Here is a 25,673-nt window from a genome sequence, read left to right on the forward strand (position 1 = left end):
AGCACTTTACATTATAAGGCAAAGACCCTAAAATAAAACGGAGAAAGACTTTAATAATCAGATGAGCTGTTATGAAGAAAAGCTTTTGCAACAGTGGGAAGGAAAAACTCCCTTTTAACAGGAAGAAACATCGAGCAGAACCAGGCCTGGGGTGAGGCGGCCATCCTCGATCATATCAGGATAAACACACTCCGTAGAAGACAGCCAGAGATGAATAATAACTAATGATTAAATGCATAGAGATTCATAACCACATAGTGGGCGAATAGCGCTCAGTGCATCATGGGAATCCCCCACCAGCCTGCGCCTATTGAGGCATAACTAAAGGAGGATTCAGGGTCAGGAGCAGTTATGTACAGCTACTTTTAATACTGCTGATATTTATTTAGACTCTTTCTCTCTGATTGATCTTTATGAGTTAACTTCAATAATTACTTCCTCCAAATCATCAATGTGTCTTTTAAGTCCCAAGGCTGCTTAAAGAAGTCGTAACATTAATGAATGATTCAGTTCTGCATATGATGAATCTGTCCCCGTTACTGGACTCACATGTCCTCAGCCAGAATCTCTGAACAGGTCTGCAGAACCAGATGGCATCCCTACAGTTCACAGCACAGTGTGTGCACTGTGCAGTGAGTTCGTATGTTTGAGTGTTTGGAACATCCTTTGTCCAGTCCCCAAACCTTTGATTCAGAAAACTGATCAGAGGTTCGCACAAACTCTATTCAAACCCCCCCCCCCCCCCCCTCCCCCAATTGTGCTCCAGTCAAATTTGATTGATTTAAAGGTTTTATCTCTGAAATAACTCTCTGGATAACTGTTTTTGTCATGTAATTGGATTGCACTGTCAGGCCTCAACCCTGACCTGACCAAGTTGGGTGTATCACCTGAAAGCTAAGCTTCTGCTCGTCTAGCTCTTAGGGTCACTGAGGCACACAACTGACCACATAAAGCTGGAACTCTCTTAGGGGAAAAATTGAAAAATGAAACAACAAAAAAATAAAATAAAATATTGCTCATCAGATTATAACAGCTAAAAACATGAAATTTGCATTAATTGGATGACCTTTATCAAATATATTTGAAGACAACAATAACACCTCTCACTGTTTTGTCATGAAAGACGCAATGTGGCAAAATGTTGTAATAAAACTATTACAACAACTAACATCTGAGTAAAAAAGGGTTTTTTTTAACTGTAAAAAACATATTTAACAAATTATTTTCATAACTTTTCTTAATGCACGCTCAATCACCCAGGTAAATAAAACCCAAAAGTCTTGATCAAAGACCACTGATCGATAATTTTTGATTGATGGCTGTGACAATTTGAATATTAATGATCACAAAGCTGAGGTTACAGCCTATTGTTAGTCTGTGGGTGGGTTTTAGTTATTGTGCAAATGTACTGTTTATAAGATTTAGGGAAACCTCCAGTCAGTTGATACTGAAGAAGTCACTTGGATGAGTGACGAAACATTTCTCTGACTAAAAACGCTACGTCCAGATGAACAGATCCAACCTTTTTGTAATTTTCTGAACTGAATGACCGAGTTTTTATCGAGGTATTCTTCTGTTTTAATTGCACGTGATTCACGATGAAATGCTTTGCTTACTTTGCAACAAAAACAACACTATCAAAGCTGCCCAAAGAGGCTATTCATACAATGAATTATATAATGTACTTTGTTCATGCCTCTATACTGTAAATTATCCACCAAAGCAGAAAAAAGCAACATCATGTTTTCATGCTCCTGCAGCACATTGATGCTAAACGTTCTCAAACAGCTGATTTCATGCACTGACCTGTGCAAGTGAAATGAGATAAACGCTGTTAATCAATAACTTTTGCAGCTTCTGGCAGTCTGAACTTTGGAATAAAACACACTCTAAGTTGTAAGGGCTGTAACAACAACACTGGAATCACACTCACATTTGGTCCAAACTAGCAGCTTCCTCTGAGTGAGTCCAGCTACAGGAGAGAAAAGTGGAAAACTCCAACACTGCTGCTTCAAGCTGCTGACGCTCCACACACTGAATGTGAGTTTGAGCAAAAACACGACTCAAAGGAAGTTTCAGTGAAGGTGGTAGAGGAGGGAGGGGAGCCAGGACTGACTGTACTTCCTGTCTGCTGTTTTCAGCTTCACTCGCAGACTCAATGGCTTCCAGATCAGAGGAGGATCTCTGCTGTCCGGTCTGTCAGGAGGTCTTCAGAGAGCAGAGCAGAGTGCCAGTGTGTCACATCTGCAGAGGCTCAGAAAAACACACCAATCACAGATTCAGACCCATCGATGAAGCTGCACAACAACACAAGAAGGAACTTCAGGAAACTCTGGAGCCCTTAAAGAAGAAGTTAAATGTTTGCAAACGAGTTCAAGTGAAGTTTGATCAAACAGCAGAACACATTAAGGTCCAGGCCCGACACACAGAGAGGCAGATTAAGGAGCAGTTTAAGAAGCTTCACCAGTTTCTAGCAGAGGAAGAGAAGGCCAGGCTGGCTGCACTGAGGGAGGAAGAGGAGCAGAAGAGTGGGATGATGAAGGAGAAGATGGAGGCTCTGAGCAGAGAGATAGCAGCTCTTTCAGACACAGTCAGAGCCACAGAGGAGGAGCTGAGAGCTGAAGACGTCTCATTCCTGCACAACTACAAGGCTGCAGTGGAAAGAGTCCAGCGCTGCCCCCTGCTGGATGATCCACAGCTGCCCTCAGGAGCTCTGATAGACCAGGCCAAACACCTGGGCAACCTGACCTTCAACATCTGGAACAACATGAAGGACATGGTCTCCTACACTCCTCTCATTCTGGACCCAAACACTGCTCATCCAGAACTCATCCTGTCTGAAGATCTGACCAGTGTGAGACGAGGAGGAGAGAAGCAGCAGCTTCCTGATAATCCAGAGAGATTTGATTATTACTACTCTGTCCTGGGCTCTGAGGGCTTTAACTCAGGGAGTCACAGCTGGGATGTTGAAGTTGGAGACAGTACATGGTGGGGACTGGGTGTGTTAGCAGAGTCTGTGCAGAGGAAACAAAGCATACTCTCTGGATTATGGATAATATGGTTTGGGGAAGATAAATACTCAGCATGGTCTCCATTAGCAGGATCCACTGCTCTCTCAGCACAGATGATCCAAAGGATCAGAGTGAATCTGGACTGGAACAGAGGAAAGCTGTCGTTCTCTGATCCTGATACTAACACACACATACACACCTTCACACACACTTTCACTGACAGGATGTTCCCATACATTAGCACTGATGATGAAGTGAAAGTGTTGACGTTGAAGGTGTCAGTGTCAGTGGAGCAGATGAGTTGAGAATGATGATGTTTCTGTTTTTCCTTTTTTTCCTTTTAAAAATCCAGTTCTGTCTGGCAGCCTTTGCAATCAGAATTATGATCTGAATGCACTGTTGTGCCAAACACATTTTGCTTTTCCAAATCAGCTCTGTATATTCTCTATGGGCTCCCCTTTTTTAAGGTTTAACTGTTTATTTCGTCTATCCATGCTATTTTGGTTATTACAATATATGTTGTATAGAGTATGATCCTGTCTACGGCAGGGCAAGAAGGAAAAAGGGAAGAGGCCCTAGATGGCCAAAGGGTGACAGCCCTAGAGGGCCAGTCGATGAGCAGCAGATCCCACTATAGGTGAGAGCCGAGACCAGGGTCCCAGTGCTCCATGTGCTGAAGAACTGCCCAGTACACAAGACAGTTACCTCCTGACATGGAAGAGCTCAAAGCCACCCCTGGCCACCAAGGGAGCCGGTGAACTACCACACCACAATGTCCAACCACCGGCCCTGGAACCAACAAGTAAAAATGCCCAAGGTGAAGCGGTCAAAAGTCTGGCTGTACTTCACAGCAAAAGATGCAAACTCAGCAGCCTGCAACAAGTGCTTTAAGCTGATACTGTGATACTGTGCAAAGGAGGTGACACCTTGAATCTGATGACGAACCTGGCGATGTATAGTGCTTTTTTTTTTTAAAGCCGAGAAATGCGCCGTATTTGATAGCTTGCTGCGAGACCTCACACATCTGCTGCGGGTGGGTTGCCTGTTATCAGACCCGGAGTTAGCAACATCCCCCAAAACCCCGAAGAGGAGAGTCCTGGCCCCTAGCCCTGCCAGTGTAGCAGAAATGATGACGGATGATGATGGCAGCAGCAGCCGTTCTTCTCTGCGTGAGTAGCTTAATGTTGTTCGTGTGTAATTTACGTTGAGTACGCTAACCACGTTATTACATTAATGCACGTAAGGTGAACTAGCAAACACCGTCGTAGTTACATGCGGCTGTCTTCTTGTTTGATGGCAGATACTCTCTTCACCCTGGCCAAAAAGGCTAAAATGACCAAAGAAAAAGTGGAAAACGGCTGAACATGAGAGGTTTTTGGACAAAGTTTGTGTTTTTTCCATTGTTTAAGCACTGCTTCCAGCCAAGAGTGATACCATATATGCCCCATAGCTGCAGAAAAGGCTAACATTGTTATCTTTTTACAAAAAAACTGCTGAACATGAGAGGTTTTTGGACAAAGTTTGTGTTTTTTTTCCATTGTTTAAGCACTGCTTCCAGCCAAGAGTGATACCATATATGCCCCATAGCTGCAGAAAAGGCTAACATTGTTATCTTTTTACAAAAAAACACCTGAACATGAGAGGTTTTTGGACAAAGTTTGTGTTTTTTCCATTGATTAAGCACTGCTTCCAGCCAAGAGTGATACCATATATGCCCTATAGCTGCAGAAAAGGCTAACATTGTTTCTTTTTACAAAAAAACAGCTGAACATGAGAGGTTTTAGGACAAAGTTTGTGTTCTCCATTCTTTAAGCACCGGCACCGTTTCAAAAGTACCGGTTTGGCACCGGTATCGGATAAAACTTAAACGATACCCATCCCTACCCAGAAGTGGCGAGCCAGGAAATAACTCCTCCCACCACAGAGAGTAGACTATAGTGTGTAGATGAGTCCCACATCTTGGGGCTGTGACTGTGTCACAACACCAGAAAGGAAGAAGACACACTAGTCTGGGTCTGGGACAAGCTGCACTCAGCACTGGTTACTCCCTCACATGGACACCCCATCCCATCCCACACAATGGGCCTGCAGGCACCTAGAAGAGGTCAGCCACCCAACTAGAGACAAGGACCCACCACCACAAGCACTCCAGGCCCCACACACCAAGATCGCTAGGCAGCACCCACCCCAGTCCCCCACCACCACGAACTGAGGCAGAAACCCAGACACTCCAAAACTACAACCACAGCTCTTTAGGGTCCAGGAAGCCGCCAGACCTCTAAGTTTCAGAGAATGCCTTAATTCACTATTAAGGAACCCAGGCAAATGAGACCACCCCTATTAAATAATAGGATGAATCAGTGGGGACCAGAGAGAAACGAATAAACGCAGTTCATCTTTTGAGGAGGAAAACACTATCTACAGACTGATGTGATCTAGAAATAAATGTAAATATTGATTGATACACAAACTTTTTTTTTTATTTAACAGTTTTCTTAGTGATGCATAACAAAGTAAGGAGTATAAGTGATGTATTTAGTTGTGTAGTTACTGATGTCACCTAAGATGCACACTTTGGGTGAGGTTGGGATACTGCAACTAAACCATGTGGAGAAGTCTTCACACATCCTCTGCCAGAACATCTAGAAAGGCGTGCAGGACCATATAGCTTGCATATAGTTCTCAGCAGAGTTGTCTTTGCAATGGGTGCATATGTTTGAGTGTGTAAGGCCCATTTGGGACAGCCTTTGTCCTGTAAGTTTGGGCTTTCACTCATTTTGAAGGTATTGAGCACATACAGACATTTTACTCTGGATTAATGAAAAGATCTTGCTCCCACTTTACGGTTGAGACAGAAATTGATGAATCAATTTTAAATGAAAGCTTTTGATATTTTGATAGCCATTTGAGGGCACAGATATTTACACATCTTTAGGTATAGATATTTCTAGATTCAATTGATTGGGATTAAAATTTTCCGGTATGTCTCATTTCAGTTGCTGATATTTAAGAAATGTGTTTGTTGATGATTCCATATCTGGATACAACTTCTTGAAATGAAATAAACTTTCCATTTTGTATAACATGTTCAAGATTTTGTATCCCTTTCTCAATGAACAATGATGATACTTCTAATGTTGTTTCCTGTCAGTGAGTTGAAGCTGTTAAACTGCAGCTGTCCTCCTGCTGCCTCGTTGTTCCAAAGCTCTTTGTTTCTCTTTTAGTTTCACTGTTTCTTTCTGTTTCTGCTGTCCACCTTTTCACATGGAAAATCATTTCACTGTTTCTCACTGAATGACTCCCCAAACTAGATTTGAAATTCTATCAAGTTTCTAATCATTACAAGTGATTCATGTTTCTATTTGATGTGTAAATGGAGATGATTTAGTTTGCTGGGATATGGACTGACATGTGTTGAATGGGAGGAGCAGTTTGTTGTTGTCTTCTTGTCTGTTTATGACAACAATAAATATGTTGTTGAAACAATGATTCATGTTTAACTCCATATATGAAATGTTTCTGCTCTTTGAATTCTGTTTGATTAAAGACTTTCTTCATGACACAAATGAGATTTCAGTGTATTAATAGAACTAAATAAGCTCAGAGTTGAAAGGCTGGAGTATTATGTACGTGCTTCACTGTCAGGATCTTCAGGGGGATTCAAAGGGAAACATCAAACTGCTGTAATGAGATAAACTAGTTGGGCTGAACACACTTATCTGTAGTTTGTCTCCATCCAGGATCATCAGAATATAATGAACATGTGTGAAGAGCCACAAAATGCTGCTGCCCTCTCAGCATGATGAGCTCCAGCCTTTGTTAGCAGGACAACAGGAAACATGAGACAACTTTCAGAGACAGTAACCAACTGTGGCCACAAGATGGCAGCAGCTGATCTGAGATCCTTTATGTTAGCACAGAAATATTAGCTTCTGTCATGACTGATGAAGTTACTAGTTAATAAAGTTTCCAGTAAAGTGTTTAATCGCAGCCACAGATTGACAGCAAATATCTCGATTAGCTTCAGTGCATCTATAATAAATATGTGCAAGTTTCAGTGCTTCGTTTAAACTGTATGATACTTATACTGACCCAGGGTCAGTGTAAAATACAATCCCAGCTGTGTGAACAAAGCCTGGCTCCTTTAATCCTGCATGACAAACCTCAGGATGCAGGTTATTATTACTCTTTCCTGCTGGCACACCTGTCACACCTGAGAGTCAGCTAGAAACTTACAGTGACGTGGACATCATGCAAAGACTGCCAGACTCTGTAATACTGCAAATGATCAGTGACTCAAGTTAACACTAAACTTTAAATGGTACCTCTGTGTCTCTGTGTGTGTGCTGAACATTTAGAATCGGCGTTTCAGTCAGGCTGCATCAGCTGAAATATGTAAATAATAATATTTTTTATTCAGGTGTGGGGAAAATACATAAGACTGCAGTGAAGCGATGTACCAGATTAATACCTGGAAATCCTGTTTGGCTTTTTTCATTTTAATTCTCTTCTCTGTTTTCCAGAACAGTTCTCCACAGTCGCTGTCCACATGGGTCAGTGGGACCAAGAAGCACTCTGCTAATGTGGGACTCTGACCAGCAACATCCAGCAGGACCCAGACAGCATTTTCTATCTCCCAGCTGGAGTTTTTGTTTGTCAGTGACTGGAGAGTCAGATTTTTGTTGAGCTTCACACTTGCAGAGTTAAGTCAGTTTGCAGAGATCCCTCCCACCCTGGCTTTTATGTGCTAGATTTCTTATCTGAAACAGTAATATTTCAGTGACTGCTGCTTATACCACAGGTTAATACACTCTACTGATCCCTGATAGGAGAATCATCACCTGTGCCAACAAAGAAGCCTGGTGGATGTTTGTTTACAGTCTGATGATGGGACATCATGCTCTGCATCTTCAAAGTTTGTCTCTTGATTATCATTCATACACAGTAATTTGAAGTATGCTTATAGTAGAGCAGCACTCCAGGGCAAAAAAAATATATTTAAAAATATTTATCACGATATATATTTGAGAATTTGCGATAACGATATAACTGACAACATAACTGACACTAGACAAAATACTTTACAACTCCACAACTTTATTAGTGCAAAAAAAAAACCCATCAATGTATTTTCACTTAAACAAGCAGCTGTTTTTTATGTGCATTAAAGTTATATAAAAATTTAACAGTGCAAATGCAAAATCCTTGCTGACATTTTAACCAAAAGGCATTTCCAGTGGAAATTGGCCGACATACTCAGCATAACCATGTCAATTCAATTCTCAATTCTTTATTTATTTGTCACATGTAGTTATAGCTGGTACAACATACAGTGAAATATTTTTCCTGGCTAAAAAAGTACTCCCCCCGACTGTGCAAACATGCTAAAAAGGATTTTACATAAACTAAAAAAAAAAGGGGGGGGGGGGGGGGGGAAGAAACAAAAGTTAAAAAGTAAAAAATAATATAAAAAACAATGTAAAAGTCCATATGTTTGTGCTTATAAGTATATATCCATGACGTGCAGGATATTGTACTGTAATAATTTAAATGAAAAAACTATAAAAATATACATTATTTACATAGTACAGATATATATAATAAGGTACGGATAAGGTTCAGAGAGAAAAGTAAAATGCAAATTATGTACTGTGTGTGAGATTGTCCATCATGTCGTCCGGTTTGTGTTTTGGTTGAGGAGTCTCACTGTTTGTGGGTAAAAACTCCTCCTGAACCTTTCTGTTCTTGTTTTCAGGCTACAGAGGCGCTTTCCTGACCTCAGTAGCCTGAACAGTTTGTGGGCGGGATGGCTGGAGTCCCTAATGATCCTGATGGCCCTGGATCTGCACCTTTCAGCATAGATGTCCTGCAGTGCTGGTAAAGCTGTTCCCATAGTGCGTTCAGCTGTGCGCACAACCCTCTGCAGGGCTTTCTGTTGCTGTACTGTGCAGTTCCCGTACCACACCATGATGTTGTTGCACAGGATGCTCTCAATGACGCCAGTGTAGAATCTCCTCTGTATATTCTTGGAGATCTTAAACCTCCTTAGACGCCTCAGGTGATAGAGGCGCTGTCTGCCTTTACTAATGAGGAAGTCCGTATGTGTACTCCAAGTAAGGTCCTCGTTGATGTGGACACCGAGGTATTTGAAGTTGGAGACTCTCTCCACAGGGGTTCCATGCATATTATACCATGTATAATATGCACAAAACTTAAAGTGAGGTTAAACACACACAATGCAATAATATTACGTTGAAGCACAGTACTTTTCACTCCGCGAGGCTCCCGACTACGGTAGCCGTAATGCTCCAACAATCCATCAAGCAGTGCGGTTGCGTAGCTTAGCAAAGTCATGCTAAAACATTTTTGACAGATTTTTGAGTGCCCTGTGCCACCTAAAATCTGTTCGGAAAGGAAGGTTACCCATATTCTATCGCGATATTTCATTTTTTTTTATCATTGCCTAACATTATACCGGTATTAGCGTGAACGGTATGATATGGCCCAGCCCTAATATCTAACATAACTGGGCCAACCTGGTAATCTTCCTTTATGGAGGCTGTTTGAGTGTTGTGTGGTGAAAAAAGTGGACTAGTCGGCAGGATGCAAGTACAGATGCAGGAGAACTCTATCAGTGAGTTAACAGCATATCACTGCATCACACACCAGAAAACATTGTGTGGTAAAGTCCTAAAAACGCCTTAACGCCCACTCACATCCTGGGCCATCTGACCTCAGGAAATCACATGATAGGGTGGGGCCAGGTTTCACAATGAGCACACCCGAAACTCTGGCTGATTGTGACACACACACATTTTCACACCTCGGCTCATGTGATTAGGTAGAGAATCATCAGGGGGTCCTTTGTCCCTGTTTGTGGGGGAAACTCTTTTAAATCTGAGACTCTCCACCATTTGACCCTAGAACTGAAGAAGCTTCTCGGATGAGAGGTGAAACCTCTTCAAACAACTTAAAGAAGTCCAGACGCTTTTCTTTCCAAGCTCCTTAGACTAAACAAGAAGATGTGTCCAAACTTTTGACTGGTTTTGTTGGTTTGCAGCTAATAAAATACAGGTTATGCAAACCAAACAAGCCAGACAGAAAGTGATGCTTGCAATATATGATTATTACTTACTTGTGTTTCTGAACATGAACACAACAAGCAGGATTCTCTGGTACTCTGCTTAAAACTGTGGGTAATTCTTAGGCTTTCTCCTCTCCAAATAAATTAACAGTCATAGTGGTACCTTTGAGATTTATTTTAACACCCTGGTTCAAAAATATTGCGCTGTGAAAGGGACACTCCAAATCCATCAACTGGTACATGTCCAGCAAATAAGTGTATAGGGAATAAACCAGTAAAATTTACAGGAAAGAACTGAAATCATTAAAATCACATTTTTTTTAAGTATGCAGTCCAGAGTGTTGTTACTAAAACTGTTGTTAATGTGACATCATGTGGAGTGTACAACATAGTGCAACCTAAAAATATGCAGAAGTAGTTTCTACCTGGTGGAATGAGCTGAGAGAAGATGACTGTTTAGTTTATTTAGATTGCTCCCAGAGCTGCATTCATGAAACTCCAACATCAGAACATTTGCCTTTTTCTAATCTTGAGCTAATTGAGAGAGCATGAACTCTCCTCCTTGAAGCAAATTGAAGTTTTCAGCAGAAACAAGAAAAACTAAATTGTAGGAATTTAAGTAGGAATACACTTCCCTATAAGGTACGAGGACAGGACTTAAAAAGCAACGTCCAAAGAATGTCTTTGAAACACCTTCATCAAGCCTGCAGAACACTTAAAAAAGAAAAACTAGGTCCAAGTCTGGCCCCTCTTATACAAAATATAGAGAAATTATATAAGAGTTTAAAGAAATTAAATAATTCAAACATTAAGTTGGAACCCAACAGAAGAAATGAAGGACGTGCTCATAAGGCAAAGACCCTAAAAAATACTGAGAAAATCATCTATAGCAGCCTGCTGGGGGATTCCCATGACGCCTATTGCAGCGTAACTAAAGGAGGATTCAGGGTCAGGAGCAGTTACGTACAGCTACTTTTAATGATATTCATTTAGTCTCTTTCTCTCTGATTGATCTTTCTGAGTTAACTTCAATAATTACTGTCAGAAGAAGAGACAGTTTCTAGTGTGCACTCTGTCTACTAACTAGGTGTCCTTGGCCTGAGTGGTTTAAAACTGGAAAAGGCCCCACAATTGAACCTCACAGCATTTTCATTTGTTCAGAATTACAGATGGTTTGTTAGCGGTTTCTATCCTGTCATAATAAAGCTGTGCCTATAAGGCATCTGGATTTCTGCTGTGATGAGGCTGGGCTGCTGTGTTGCAAACTGTGCCCCATCACAGCAGCCTCATATTTGACCATCCATACTGTATTAGACTTCATGTAAAGACGTTTTTACAGCTGAGTCTGATGGTGTCAACAATAAGAACATATTGAAATGTAGTTCTCTGATTGAGCGTGTTAGACCTTCTACTTTATTTTTAGAAGAAAGTCTTTACCTCCTTTTTCAAACACAGGTTAATTCATTGCAGGTACAAGTGGGTTTGTTTAAATAACAAAGTGAGATTAATTTATTTTATAGTGTAAGGGACAGCCGGCAGGAGTATGCAGGTGTAGCCTCAGGGAGCAGTTTCCTATGAAGCTCACTATTAAAACCCCTGAAAGTCAATGTCACAAAAATGCCCAACATACAGGTTTTTAGCACTTACAGTACTATTATTGAAGTCTGGTTAAACTTTTAATGCCCAGCTGTACACAACAATATCGCAATAACAACATTTTCCACAATGTTATAAACTTGTTGTGACAATCACCTTTTTTAAGACGATGGTTTCAGTAACATCACAAATAACACAGGCATTAGAGGAGAATTATAAAATGTGACAGCGTCTCATTGTCACGGTAGCGTGTGTGTATCAGTTTGAGAATCCGTTTTTCTCTTTTGTCCCTCTCAGGACTCCGTAAGATCTGGGGCGGTTTGCAGGGAGTCACGTGACCGCGCACGGCAAACCACAGCAGAGCAGGGATAGGAGCTGCGCTTGCGCAGACATTGGTCCCGGTTTGATTAAGCGGGCTGAGCTCAGAGACACAGTAAAGTATCGCTCCTGTTCCTGTCGATCAAACACCAATAACACAGCGTTGCTGTCGCTTCTATCGACCCGCAGCAGCTGAAGCAGCCATGTGTTCAGCTGAGTCTCTGAGAGAGTTCATACAGGAGAGGCTGACTGCTGTTTGCCAACAAATCTTCTGCGAGGTTCAGAAAACCATCGTCCAGTATGAGGAGGAGATCCAGCGTCAGCGCAGACTGCTGGATATCAGCCGGAGACCCGACACACACTCACACGGCTCAGGTACGGACACGTGTGCTGAGCTCAGGTTCCTCTCTGTTGATGAAGACATGAAAGCTCGTCAGCGTCTCCGGGATTTCTCTGATGTTAGCTGGGAGCAGAAAGCTGTTACCTTGGTGATTAATTTAATTTCGGACTCTAATTTGTGTAAAATATCAGACACTGGGCATCAGCTAAAGACTGCAGTCAGGTGTGTTTGGTTGTTTTTCACAGTCGTACTGAAACAATCAGTGCAGTTTGAGTTCATCTGTGAGATTATTGTTTAGCAGGAGTAAAACCCTGAAAAGAAATAAACGCCTTGATGCTGATAAAGCAGCGAGTTTAAGGCCAGCATGTAGTTCAGGTTTTTAAGTCTTGAGCTGCCCCTGATTTCCTCATATTTTGGTAAACATAGTAAGTATAGTATAAAAAGCAAAACATAGAGTCTAGTCCCGTGAAGAAGAAGAGCCACCTCCACAGGACAAGACTCAGCAGTCCATCTGCATCTAAAGGATAAAGGTCACCCTTTCAAGGATGCCAATGTTCACATTTTGGACAGAGAGGACAGATGGTTTGAAAGAGGAGTGAAAGAAGCATCTATGTCCACTGTGAGCGACCATCTTTGAACAGAGGCGGGGGTTTACGACACCAACTCTCTGCCATTTATAATCCAGTTTTGAGATCCCTTCCCAGACGCCTTAACGCCCACTCACATCCTAGGCCATCTGATCTCAGGAAATCATATGATACGGTGGGGCCAGGTTTGACAATGAACACACACAAAACCTTGGCTGTATTCAGGGTCTGCAGCCTTAAAGGCCGCATTTTAAGGGCGATTACGTCACAGCGACGCGACGAAGGCTGTCCCAATTCAAAGGCTGCTTGAAATGCGTCCTTCATTTCCCTGAATTTTAAGGACGTGGCGGTGTAGACTTCGTGGCCCAACATATCCCACAATGCATAGTGCGGCGGTGGGTGTGGATAATTTTGCCAAAAAAAAAGAAGAGTAAACTTTAAGTAAATACTGAATATTATGTCACTTATTTATGTGCAAATGTTTAATAACGAAGAACATTAAACATTACTGTTGGCCACATGTCGGCAAAGTTATGTGACATTAGTGACGTTTGTACTAACTTGGTTTTAAAGCCTGTACTTTAAAATATACGCCGTTCAATAGCTGAGCTTAATCTTACAGAGAATGATCAAAGCTCATGTAGAAACAAAAACAAATGAACAAAAGATTTTCTCCTTCATTTCTGTTAAATAAAGCTGTATGAAACGTTTCCAGCTGTTAGTATCATGGTTGCTAGGCAACCTGGGCAGCACAACGGAGGCTAGACCGTCCCATTTTACAAGCCTCGCACTTCTGGCCTTAGCGGTCTTTGAGTACGCGGCCCTTGAGGATGGTTGAGGCTGCGTACTTTAAGGCTGCAGAACCTGAATTGGGATACAGCCCTTGGCTGATTGTGACCCACACACACATTTTCACACCTTGACTCATGTGATTAGGTAGAGGATCACCAGGGGGTTCTTTGTCCCTGTTTGTTTAAATCTGAGACTCCCCACTATTTGACACTAGAACTGAAGAAGCTTCTCGGATGAGAGGTGAAACCTCTTCAAACAACTTAAAGAAGTCCAGACGCTTTTCTTTCCGAGCTCCTTAGACTAAACAAGAAGATGTGTCCAAACTTAGCCTTTTTTTTAAATCTTGAGCTAATTGAGAGGGCATGAATTTCTACATGAACATTTACGTCCACTGTGAGCGACCATCTTTGAACAGAGGCGGTGGTTTACAACACCAGCTGTCTGCCATCTATAGTCCAGTTTTGAGATCCCTTCCCAGATGCCTTAACGCCCACTCACATCCTGGGCCATCTGACCTCAGGAATTCGCATGATAAGGTGGGGCCAGGTTTCACAATGAGCTCACCCGAAACCCTGGCTGATTGTGACCCACACCCAGTTTCATGCCTTGACTCATGTGATTAGGTGGAGGATCATCAGGGGGTCCTTTGTTCCTCTCGGAAATCTGGGACTCTCCACCATTTAACACTAGAACTGAAGAAGCTTCTCAGATGAGAGGTGAAATGTCTTCAAGCAACCTAAAGAAGTCCAGACGCTTTTCTTTGCAAGCTCCTTAGACTTTCACAGAAAATTTATTTTTTTCCTATAGGGCATTTACAAAGATCTGCTGATGTTCTTAAAGTTCATGTTTGAGTTTATGTCTTTCTGTATAGTTTCTGGGATGATTAGAATTTAAATTACATTGTTGGAAATAGTTTATTTTGATGCAAAATTTGTGCAAATTTGCATTATAATATATTTTCCTACAGTGTATATAAAAATTGCATCTCAAACATAAAAAAAGAAGACACTAAAATTTCCTGTGGTTGGAAACTGTTTAGTAGAGATGGCACGATACCACGTTTTTATGTCAGATACTGATATGAATCTGATATAGTGTATTTTATACTCAAAGCTTTTTTATAAATATCTTGCTGCATTTTCTATAAGTTCATAGTCAAGTTTTAAAAACCAAAACACTAAAGCTATTCTGTATGCAAAAAATAGCCTGCACCTAAAATATTTCATAGTTCAGCATTTATTATTATTTGAATTTGATGATCTATGACTTAAATCTACTGATCTGAAGGTTGGTTTTTGCCTCCCCCAGTCTGCCAAATATTCTTGGGCAAGATACTAACACCAAGTTGATCTTCGATGCATCCATCAGAGTATGAATGTGTGTGAATGTTAGCTAGAAGGCAAAAATCTTTAAATGTTGCACATTTTATACAGCTCTTTGAGTGATCCTGGAGAGTAGCGCTATATAAGAATCAGCCCATTTACCGCTTATCAGGCGTCACAACAAGATAGGGAGGGTGTTGTGGTATCTCCTCGGCTTGCTGCCTGCATGCATCAAAAAAACAAAATAACTGAGGCTTGGTGGTAAACTAACCTTGGTGGTTTCAGAATTTCACCTCTGTTTCTCTCTTCAGAATTCCAGGAGGATCCAGAGCCTCCACAGATGAAAGAGAGACAGGAGGAGGAACCCTGCAGCAGTCCGGATGGAGAGCAGCTGGCAGTGAAGCTGGAGGCGGACGGTGTCAGAACTGATGATGAGTGGCTCAAACTGCTGGCGACCACCTGGAAACCCGATATAAAGCTGCACAGAATAGGTTTGTAAAACTGGGATGATTCACAGGAAGAAATAAAGGTCAGAACTTTAATAAGCAGCAAGAATGCATCACGTTTCTGTTAAAACCAATTAAGATGCTTCAGTAACAGAGTTGATTGAGATGTTCATTGTCCTTCAAAATCATTGAAGGATATGATATTTCTTTGGAACAGAGATGGGAACAAGTCATTATTTTGCAAGTCTCAAATCTTTATCCTCAACTCTGAAACTTTGAATTTCAAGACCTATTTAGTCTTTTTTTAAACAGTGTTGCAAATATATGTTAAATGTAAATAACAGACCATATGTTCTTTTAAAAATCTGTATTTATCTTGACACACGATGAAACAAGTGTAACTGAACTTACAAAGTATACACAGAGTAATGATAAAATATCACCTCCGTTATACAGCTCAATTAAACTTGGCTGCAATAACAGTCCTTCTTTAAACTATAAATTCACAGAATAAACATTCAATGAAAATTTTCAAAAGCAGACAAACAGTGTAGACATTCGTGAAGTACAAAACAAAGATTCATTGCAGTACATTTTTTTTATGTGTCAATGTGCAAGTTATAAAGATTGAAAAACAAAAATATATAAACTGAACAATGAACAGAAATGTGCACTTTAAGTTATTTCAGTTAATTATTCTGCATTTGCAAAAGACCAAACTGGCCAAAACTCTGCTAGTCATTTGTGCACAATGAATGATGATCATAGCTGAAAACTCCCTTTTGCTTTACACATGCATTAAATTAAAGTCGATTACGTCGTTTAAGCATCATGAGGAGGAGGGTGGTTCCCCTTTTTCTTTGGGGGGGGCTGGGAGTTAGCAACCCTATTACTTAGGGTTTACACAGAAGAGCCACCTCCACAGGACAAGACTCAGCAGTCCATCTGCATCTTAAGGATAAAGGACACTCTTTTGAGGATGCCAATGTTCACATTTTGGACAGAGAGGACAGATGGTTTGAAAGAGGAGTGAAAGAAGCCATCTATGTCCACTGTGAGCGACCATCTTTGAACAGAGGCGGGGGTTTACGACACCAGCTCTCTGCCATCTATAATCCAGTTTTGAGTTCCCTCCCCAGACGCCTTAACGCCCACTCACATCCTGGGCCATCTGACCTCACCCGAAACTCTGGCTGATTGGGTCCCACGCCCAGTTTCCCACCTTGGCTCAGGCGATTAAAGGATCATCAGGGGGTCCTTTTGTCCCTCTGTGGGGGGTTACTCCCACTGGGTTTAAATCTGGGACTCCCCACCATTTGACCTTAGAACTGAAGAAGCTTCTCGGATGAGAGGTGAAACGTCTTCAAGCAACTTAAAAGAAGTCCAGACGCTTTTCTTTGCAAGCTCCTTTGACTACGATGACCTGGATGACTGAGAACCTTCACAGACATTACTTAGGTTGTTTAATATTTCCGCTAAGTACTCTTTAAAATACCAGAATAGAAAGGATGGTGTAGGTTTAAAAGGGTTTTAGAGATCTTTTAAGACGTGATTGCACTAAAATATGTACTGTGCTTTCAATAACACATTTGCCGTTTTTTAATACCACATATGATTTCTTTTTAAGCACGTTTTATATCAAACCGATTTACCAATAGATAGAGCTGGGCGATATAAGATTTTTTTCATATCACGATATGTTTTTTTCATTTCAGGCGATAACGATATCTATCACGATATCAGCCAAATAACTATATTTGTAAGATTTAAATGTGCCGTTGCTCACAAGTAAAATGTGAAATAATCAGCAGCTTGTTTTTATTTAAATATTTATTTCCCATAATAAGTTCAACAGGGTAGATGTACTTAAGGAACATGAGACTTTTTCAGATAAATAAAGGCAAATATTGCAAACTACACAAAAGGCAGCCGCTAAAGCGTTTAAGTTTCAAAATAGAACAAACGAAACAGACTAAATTGTCAATTCCACTTAGAAACAAAATATTAATTCTAAAAATAAATCTTAGTTTGTTTTACAGAAGAACAGACAAAACTGACTAACTTTTGTCAATATCAAATAAACTGAGAACTAAAAGGAAATTCTCAATCTCTCCTTGTTGTATAGTTTAGCTTTTCAAACAGTTTTAACAGTTACTTTAGTCTGACAAAAGCCGAATGACGAATTAGCGCTTCCAGTCAGAGACTGAGGCTACGTCCACACGTACACGGGTATTTTTGAAAACGGAGATTTTCAGTTTTCGTTTTAAAAAATAATCCCCTCCACACATAAAGGCAGAAATGAAGGAAAACGCTGCTATGAACATGCCAAAGCAGCAGGTGGCGCTAGATTCCTAACCGTGCAGAAATGTTGGCCAATCAGAAGTCTAGAAGCCTCGATGGGAAAAAGTAAACAAAGCTGGGGCATAGAAGCAGAACCGAGTCGTATGTGTGGAGGGACAGTAACTGTGTGTATATGTAAGCATTTAAACACTGCAGAGAGTAGAATTAACAGTAACAGTATTGTAGAAATTCATTTCACCGACACAATAATGTGGCGCACAGTGTGACGTCAAAAAATGCGTTTTCTCCGTTTTTCTGTCCACACGTAAATGCAAAAACTGAGTTTTCAAAAATATCCACCCTGGCCGGAGTTTTTAAAAATCTTTGTTTTCAGTGAATTTCAAAAATACCCGGGTACGTGTGGACGTAGCCTGAGCATGCACCAGTTTATTGTATTTCCAGACTTGCTTTCGGCACAATTTACAGTGCACGCTACTCTGTTTTTTGTCAGACTTGAAATAGCTGAAATACCTTCACACTACGGAACTTCTATGGCTCTTCCGTTCGACAATCTCTCCGGCGTTGGAACCATCATCTGTTTTCTCTTCGGTAACCTTCGGTCACGCTCGGTTGATGTTTCTCTAGTCGGCACACTCATTTCCTCCATTACCCGGGCGGTACGGTGGCTGGCTGCTTCCCAAACAAATACACATGTGCGGCTTGGCACTTGTGCTGTACGTAACAAGTCACGCGACGTGACGCTGCGGCTGTGATTGGTTCGGCTCTGCGCTACTTAATTTGGATTGGCTGTTCTTTTTTTTTTCTTTTTTTTAAGAGGACAAGAGCGGCGAGGTCTATCGCAATAGTGTAATTTTTCTATCGAGAAAAAGTTATATCGCGATACATATCGTTATCGTTCTATCGCCCAGCTCTACCAATAGCCCACCATTGTTATTTTTTTTTCTCAATGCACTCTGGGTAGTGACGTCATACGGTTGCACCACATCGAGTTCACAGTTAGCGGCGCATTGGAAATGGCTTCTGTTCAACCTTTCCAGTTTGGACCAGAGCAACCGAGAGAGAGGAAGAAAATAGTTAACCAGCACTTAGTTTTGATGAAGATGAAAACAATCCATCACACGAGGACGAGAGAGTGAGGGAAAACTACTGGTGTGTATGCGGCTACTGCTTTTCAATGGCAACGGCGACTGAGCATTTGTTGTAAAGCACCTAAACTTTTTGAAGCCGTATGTTAATCCAGATGTTCTTTGGGCAGCCCTTGTTAGCCTCCGTGTATTCGGTCTTTAAGTAATAACGTGATGAATCGTGCTTCCGGGCCCAAAGTATTCTGCATTTAATAAGACTGTTGTGTTTTTAGCATGTTTTAATGCTTTGTATCTTGTTCTGTTTAATCTCAACAAGCCCCTAAAAACAGTCAGTGATCACTGTCGGCTTCTCGGTTTTTATCACCGCTAATCATTTTAAAGTGTTTTTAAACACTTACGATGCAGCCAAACCCATGCAGCAGTATATTGATGACTAACCTCATATTGTGGATGGATTATCTCTGCTGTTCTCCTGACTGACGTTTGGTCTGTTTATAGCATCCTGTCATGCAATTGCACTTGTCCCTATAACCATTGGGAACCCTCAAATTAATTTTTATCGAATGGGGAAAAAAAAGTCCATTTGTTAGTGTTCACCCTCCAGTGCACCCCAGGGTGGCTGTGGCTACAATGTAGCTTGCCATCACCAGTATGTGAATGTGTGTGGATGGGTCGATGACTGGATGTGTAAAGCGCTTTGGGGTCCTTAGGGACTAGTAAAGCGCTATACAAATACAGGCCATTTACCATGTTATGCTAACATAGCTTGTCGCGCTAGCGATCACGTATCACATCATTATATACCAACTAGCCAATCTTCAGTAACCCTACAAATGTCGCTGCTGTTTACTTTCCTGTCATCATTTATGTTGGAAGTGATAGCAGAACTGTACGTTTTAATTTGTTTCATAAATCTCTCAGTCAGAACATGGTATATTATATTTAGATGGAAGTTTGTGAGCTAGCTCCCTGCTACCTTCTAACTCAGTTAAATGTCATAAATTCTGTTTTCATGGATGCCTGGATGTTAAACTTAATTGTTAAACCTGGCAGAGCAGTCACACTGATCATTTTATTACAGATGAACAAATTTAGACAGTTTTTCAACTCTCAGTAATGCTGCAGTGATCATTTGATTTTTGCAGCGGAGTTTCCACTCAGAAATGGCTAATAACGTCAGACTTAGGCTACGTTCACACTGCAGGTCTTAATGCTCAATTCCGATTTTTTGATCAAATCCGATTTTTTTGTCTGCTTGTTCACACTACATATAAAATGCGACAGCAAACGCGCTCTAGTGTGAACGCTCAAAGCGGCCCGCATGCGCAAAAGAAGATGTCACACACAACGCGCTCTGTTTAGACCCAGAGCAAACAGTATTGTTTGACTGATGGCCCTTAATATAAAGACTTCGGACTTCACGTTTCCCAATTTTTGCTTTAAGTTATTTTGTTATTTACATAATAATGTAGATAACCTAATAATGATCCTTATTGCCGTTTAAGAGAGGAGCGGTGCTTCAAAGGATAGCTGTAGATTTCTGTCAGAATCTGCAGATTATACAGTACAAATAAAATGTTTACGTTGTCTTCCCAACAGTTTCACTGACATCTACACTGGATGGCCAGGAAGCGTTCGCGATGTCTTCTCGGGCGCTTCTCTGGCGCTGATAATTGGCTTCAGTCTTGTGTCGGTGACGTAAAAGGCGGATTTAATGCGACTTGACTGTTCAAACAGCAGTCGCTTTCTAAAACATTGGATATGTATCGGATTCAGTACCACATACGAAAGTGACCCAGATCGGATTTGAAAATATCGGATTTGCGCCGTTCACACTGTCATAGCATGATCGGATATGGGTCGCATAGGGTCAAAAAAATCGGATTTGATGCGCTTTCGCCTGCAGTGTGAACGTAGCCTTAAAGACCGGAAGTGCTGGTCTACCAAGCCGTAACAAGGTCACTAATAGGCAAGTTAATTACACTTAACAAAACAGGTTAGCTGAACGAAAGCACCTACACCGCCGACAACCAATACACGTCATCATCCCAGAATGCATTGTGTGCTAAAAAAACATGGCCACTCCCACGGCTCCAAAATAGTTTTAAACAACAAAGATTTAATGAATAACAAAAAAATTGTAGTTATTCTCAAGTATGTTTTTAATTATTGGAGATAATTTGTAACATATTTAGAGTAACTTGTCACAATAGTCGGGGTTCCCTTTAAGTTTATTAGCTTGATTAGTATTGCTGAACTATGAAATATTTTGGGTGCAGGGTATTTTTTGCATATATGTATAACAGATTAGCTTTAGTGTTTATTTTTTAAACTTGAGTATAACTTATACAAAATGTAGCAAGGTATAAAAAAAACAAACAGTTTGATTGTGAAATAAACTATCGGTATTGTTAACATTTTTTCAAGTCTAAAGTCAAAAGATTATTGACTTTTCGTCGCACATTTTGTCGCACTTAAATGTTTCAGATCATTTAAGTCATCAAAGTCATCAAACATATTTAAATATTTAAATATTTAAATATTAGACAAAGATAACCTGAGTAAATGCAAAATGCAGTTCGTAAACGATGAGTTTATTTATCAAGGGAGAAAAGTTATCCAAGCCTGCCTGGTGCTGTGTGAAAAAGGAATTGCCCCCTTGTTAAATAACGAATTAACTGATTAATCACACCTTTTTGCAGGCTGAGTCAGCAAATCACTTTAATAGAACCTTTCTGACAAAGTGAAGCCGGCTAAGAGATCCCAAAAACCAACACATCATTCCACAATGTAAAGAAAAACATGAGAAACAAAGTCATTGACATCTATCAGTCTTGAAAGGGTTACAAAGCCACATCTAAGGCTTTGGGACTCCACTGAAACACAGTGAGAGCCAAATGATGCACAAATGGAGAAAACTTGGAACAATGGTGAACCTTCCCAGGAGTGACCGAATGACCAAAATTACTCCCGAGGTCACATCCAGGAGGTCACAAAATACTCTAGAACAACATCCAAAGAACTCCAGGCCTCACTTGCCTCAATTAAGGTCAAAGTTCATGACTCCACTATAAGAGACTGGGCAAAAATGGCATCCATGGCAGAGTTACGAGGTGAAAACCACTGCTATGTAGTAACATAAAATCTTGTCTCAGTTTTGCCAAAGGAAAGTCTCCATGATCTCCAAGACATTGGGAAAATATTCCGTGGACTGACGAGGAAAAAGGGAAACTTTTTGGAGGCATGTGTCTCTTTACATTTGGTGTAAAAGTAACAACAATTCTGAACAGGAACATCATTTTCACAGTAAAATATGGCGAGGGCAGTATTGGTGGTCTGGGGCTTTTGCTTTTGCTGCCTCACAACCTGCAAGGCTTGTTGTGGTAAATTGAATCATGAATTCTGCTGTCTACAAAAACATCCTGAAGGAGAATATCCGACTAGAGCAGGGCGATATGGCCAAAAATATTTATCAGAATATATATTTGAAAATTTGCGATAACGATATAACTGACGATATAATTTCTGCGACACAAAATACAACTTCACAACTTTACTAGTGCTGAAAGTTTAACCAAAAGGCATTTCCAGTAGAAATGGGCTGACATATCCTGAGCATAACCATGTATAATATCCACTGAAGTTAAAAAGAGGTGTTTTGCTACATTAAACTGCAGTGTGCCAAATAAAAAAAGTCAAATATGTATTTTTTGGACCATAAGGTGCATGGGGTTATAAGGCACATTAAGCGAAATAAAGCAGTCGGATAAATAAAACTTTATTCAACTCATTCTTCTTACTTCCTCCACTTCTATACCATTGATTCATTAATGCTGTATTCTATCACAGCTGCTCTATTCCCATGTTGCTGCAGTATATTAATGACTAACCTCGTATTGTGGATGGATTATCTCAGTTGTTCTCCTGACTGAAGTTTGGTCCGTTTACAGCATCCTGCCATGTGATTGTATTTGTCTCTAACCATCAGGAACCTTCACATTAACTTTTGAGTGGAAAAGTGTTAGCGTTCATCCTCCAGCTTCATTGTTTTGTTATGCTAACATAGCTGTGTCGCTAGCGATCACTTAGCACATCATTATATACCAGCTAGCCCAACTTCAGTAACCTTACAAACGTCACTGCTGTTTAGTTACCTGTCTTCATTTATGTTGGAAGTGATAGCAGAGCTGTACGTTTGAATTTTTTCAGAAATCTCTCAGTCAGAACACGGTATATCATGCTTGGGTAACTAGCGAGCTAACTTCCGCTAACTTCCTGCTAGCTTCTAACTCCGTTAAGTGTAATAAATTCTGTTTTCGTGGATGCCTGGATGTTAAACTTCATAGTTACACCTGGTAAAGCAGCAATGCTGATGATTTTATTAAAGATGAAAGAATTTAGACAGTTTTTAACTCTCAGGGATGCTGCAGTGTTCGTTTGACTTTGGGACTTGAAGTGGACGGAGTTTAAGACCCAGATTTACGGGTGCCTTATACGGCAATAACGACGGCCTGCTTGCATGTTCTACAGGGGGAAAAAGTGCTTTGTTGTGTATCTGATGGACACCAAACCAGTTCCACATCACTGAAGTGGCACCATTTTTACAAACTAATTCTGGTTCATCCATTTCACTCAACAATCCGCTTTTTCCCTTCTCATTCTCTGTTGCCTCCATGCTTTTTCGGCCATGTGCATATGAAAACAAAGGCACTGCGCATGTGCGTTTCACCCATATTGTATCGCGTTTTCTTATCGTTGCTTAACATTTTACCGGTATTACCGTGAACGGTATAATATGGCCCGGCCCTATATCCGACCATTTATTAGAGACTGAAGGGCACTAGGATTCTGCAGCAGAATAATAATCCAAAACATACCAGCAAGTTCACCTTAAGAAAAACAAAATGAAGATTTCGCTGTGGCGTGACCGTAAAAAGACGGTTTTTCGAAAACCCTGTAATTAATGAATTACAACAGTTCTGCAAAGTTCAGTGGGCCAAATTCTCACTATGTAGAGACCTGTTTATGGTTCAGATCAAAATATATTTTCTCTGGTGATTGTTGTTTTAGAGAAAAAAAAAATTTCCATTTCTTTTTTTTAGACGTCCAACAACTACATGTCTGTGAGGAGGCGGCGGAGGAGGAGGAGCCACTCGCAAACCAGCCAATCTATAGCGAGGTGAGGAGCTCCAGTGTAGACCAGGAGGACCCAGACTCTCCACAGATTAATGAGGAACAGGAGGATCTCTGCAGCAGTCAGAAGGGAGAGCAGCTGGGAGTGAAGCTGGAGCCTGATACCTTCATGGTGACTCCTGCTTATGAGGAAAGTGACCACAGTGAAGCAGAACCAAACAGTGAACAAATCTCTCACAGCTCTGCTGAGAGCCAAGATCAGGAAGAAAGTCACCATGTGGACTTGGGGTTACTTGAAAATGCAGAGTTGAAGAAGAGGAGACTTTGCAGAAAGAAAAGTGACAGTAAGAGAGTAAAAATGGCTGCTGTGTCAGAGAGTCAGGGTCAAAGTGGGACAAGAAAAAAGACTGAACAATGTGACATATGTGGAAAAGCTTTTCAGTTTAAATCACGCCTGATTGCACATGTTAGAGTTCACACAGGTGAGAAGCCTTATTTGTGTAGCACCTGTGGGAAAGTATTCAATTACAAGTCAAAATTGGTTGTTCACACAAGGGTTCACACAGGTGAGAAACCATATTCTTGTAGCATCTGTGGTAAAACGTTTCTCCTTAGATCCCTTCTGACTACACATTTTAGAGTTCACACAGGTGAGAAGCCATATTCCTGTAGCACCTGTGGGAAAGTGTTCGCTTCCAACTCAAAAATGAATGCTCACAGAAGGGTTCATACAAGTGAGAAACCATATCCTTGTATGACATGCGGAAAAACTTTTAAGAGTACAAGCAACCTGAAAACACATGTCAAACTTCACACAGGTGAGAAACCTTACCCTTGTATCACCTGTGGGAAAGAATTTAGTCAATGGATTAACATGAAGCGTCACATGAGGTGTCACACAGGTGAGAAGCCATATAGTTGCAGCACTTGTGGGAAAAGATTCCCTCATCAATCAGGATTGAAAGCTCACACAAATTCACACAAGGGAATGAAGGCTGTAGAATCTGTGGAAAAGGATTTTGTTAATGAGATACGATAATTGATATTGCTTAAAAGTGTTATGTTTAGAAAATGTGGGACAGAGTCATAGCAGTGTGTAGGTGGTAGAGCTCGCACTGACCAGGAGTCAAATCACTGCAACACCTGAGTGAAAAGATGACCGATATTCAAATCAGTATTTTCTGTCCAGAGCAGTAAAAACTCTCAGCATTCTTAATTCAGTTCATTACATTATTCTTCTAATTGTATCAGAGAAACCCTGATGTTACATTTAATGATGGTTAAAGTTCAGTGTGCTCCTTTTCTTCCAGATCATTATTTAGTTCTTTTGTTTATCAACGTGTGTTAAATTTTAAATAAATATTTAATTCATTAAATCAAATTATTTTTGAAGGGCAATCGCTAACATATGTAAGCAGCATAAAAGACAGTTCTGTCTCATTTCAGAGTTTTTCTTTGTTTTGTTGTTTTTTAAAGAGATGTACAAACAGATGTTGTTGTTTTATTTTTTTTAACATTTAGAGAACATGCAGCACAAAAGTGATTCAATTAGTGTTTGTTTATTTGTGTGTTGTAACAATGCTTTTTGATAATAAATCCTATACTACTGCAAAGCCTGTTTCTTTCCCTTTAAATGGAGCCACATTTATAATGAAATT

At 40.6% G+C, this 25,673-nt stretch overlaps 2 protein-coding genes across 2 annotated transcripts; both read left to right on the forward strand.

The window, feature by feature from the left end:
• Window positions 1-1,988: 1,988 nt before the first annotated feature.
• Window positions 1,989-6,524, forward strand: LOC146578338 (nuclear factor 7, brain-like). The gene is made up of 2 exons (XM_085258534.1): window positions 1,989-2,040; window positions 2,142-6,524. Exon 2 carries the CDS (start codon window positions 2,159-2,161, stop codon window positions 3,314-3,316), a length of 1,158 nt encoding a protein of 385 aa, XP_085114660.1. The 5' UTR covers window positions 1,989-2,040; window positions 2,142-2,158; the 3' UTR covers window positions 3,317-6,524.
• Window positions 6,525-12,002: 5,478 nt separating this feature from the next.
• Window positions 12,003-25,622, forward strand: LOC146578339 (uncharacterized). The gene is made up of 3 exons (XM_085258465.1): window positions 12,003-12,384; window positions 15,362-15,541; window positions 23,985-25,622. The coding sequence occupies exons 1-3, from the start codon at window positions 12,213-12,215 to the stop codon at window positions 25,052-25,054; spliced, it is 1,422 nt and encodes a 473-aa protein (XP_085114591.1). The 5' UTR covers window positions 12,003-12,212; the 3' UTR covers window positions 25,055-25,622.
• The last annotated feature ends 51 nt before the right edge of the window (window positions 25,623-25,673 follow it).

The sequence above is a fragment of the Mchenga conophoros genome, linkage group LG3 (genome assembly GCF_057382185.1).
Source record: "Mchenga conophoros isolate Kocher_MC1m ecotype Shallow Benthic linkage group LG3, M_conophoros_male_GT1.1, whole genome shotgun sequence".
NCBI classification, from domain to species: domain Eukaryota; kingdom Metazoa; phylum Chordata; class Actinopteri; order Cichliformes; family Cichlidae; genus Mchenga; species Mchenga conophoros.

Coding starts and splice junctions, on each gene's coding strand:
- LOC146578338 (XM_085258534.1), top strand. CDS start 2,159: ATGGCTTCCAGATCAGAGGAGGATCTCTGCTGTCCGGTCTGTCAGGAG.
- LOC146578339 (XM_085258465.1), top strand. CDS start 12,213: ATGTGTTCAGCTGAGTCTCTGAGAGAGTTCATACAGGAGAGGCTGACT. Junction 12,385..15,361: donor CACACACTCACACGGCTCAG/GTACGGACACGT, acceptor TTCTCTCTTCAG/AATTCCAGGAGGATCCAGAG. Junction 15,542..23,984: donor TATAAAGCTGCACAGAATAG/GTTTGTAAAACT, acceptor TCTTTTTTTTAG/ACGTCCAACAACTACATGTC.